Genomic DNA, 395 nt, shown 5'->3' on the forward strand with positions numbered 1-395 from the left:
CGGTGGCCCCCCCCAGGGGCAGGTCAGGGATCCGGGGGGGCAAGGGGGGCCCGACAGCCCCCGCCCTGCCACGGCCACCGGCCAGCACCCCGTGGCCACTGTCGGTCATCCCATGGCTGATGCCCAGCGCCCCGTGGCCACCATCCAGCACTCCGTGGCCACCGTCCAGCATGCCACAGCCACCGTCCAGCATCCCACGGCCGATGTCCAGCGCCCAATGGATGCCACCCGGTGCCCCGTGGCCACCGCCCAGCGCCCCACAGATGCCACCCGGCACCCCATGGCCACCATCCGGCACCCCGCGGATGCCACCGCCACCGCCCAGCGCCCCGTGGCTGATGTCCAGCGCCCCATGGATGCCACCCGGTGCCCCGTGGCCATCACCCAGCACCCCA

At 74.7% G+C, this 395-nt stretch overlaps 1 protein-coding gene across 1 annotated transcript in view; it reads right to left on the reverse strand.

The window, feature by feature from the left end:
* The window catches only part of PSMD8 (proteasome (prosome, macropain) 26S subunit, non-ATPase, 8), a 1,222-nt gene extending 1,029 nt beyond the window's left edge, over nt 1-193 (reverse strand). The window contains exon 1 of the mRNA XM_010567179.1: nt 51-193. Coding sequence (XP_010565481.1) covers nt 51-193 — 143 coding nt within the window. The remainder of the gene's footprint in view (nt 1-50) is intronic.
* Between the last annotated feature and the right edge of the window lie 202 nt (nt 194-395).

The sequence above is a fragment of the Haliaeetus leucocephalus genome, unplaced genomic scaffold (genome assembly GCF_000737465.1).
Source record: "Haliaeetus leucocephalus isolate CR32 unplaced genomic scaffold, Haliaeetus_leucocephalus-4.0 Scaffold227, whole genome shotgun sequence".
NCBI lineage: Eukaryota > Metazoa > Chordata > Aves > Accipitriformes > Accipitridae > Haliaeetus > Haliaeetus leucocephalus.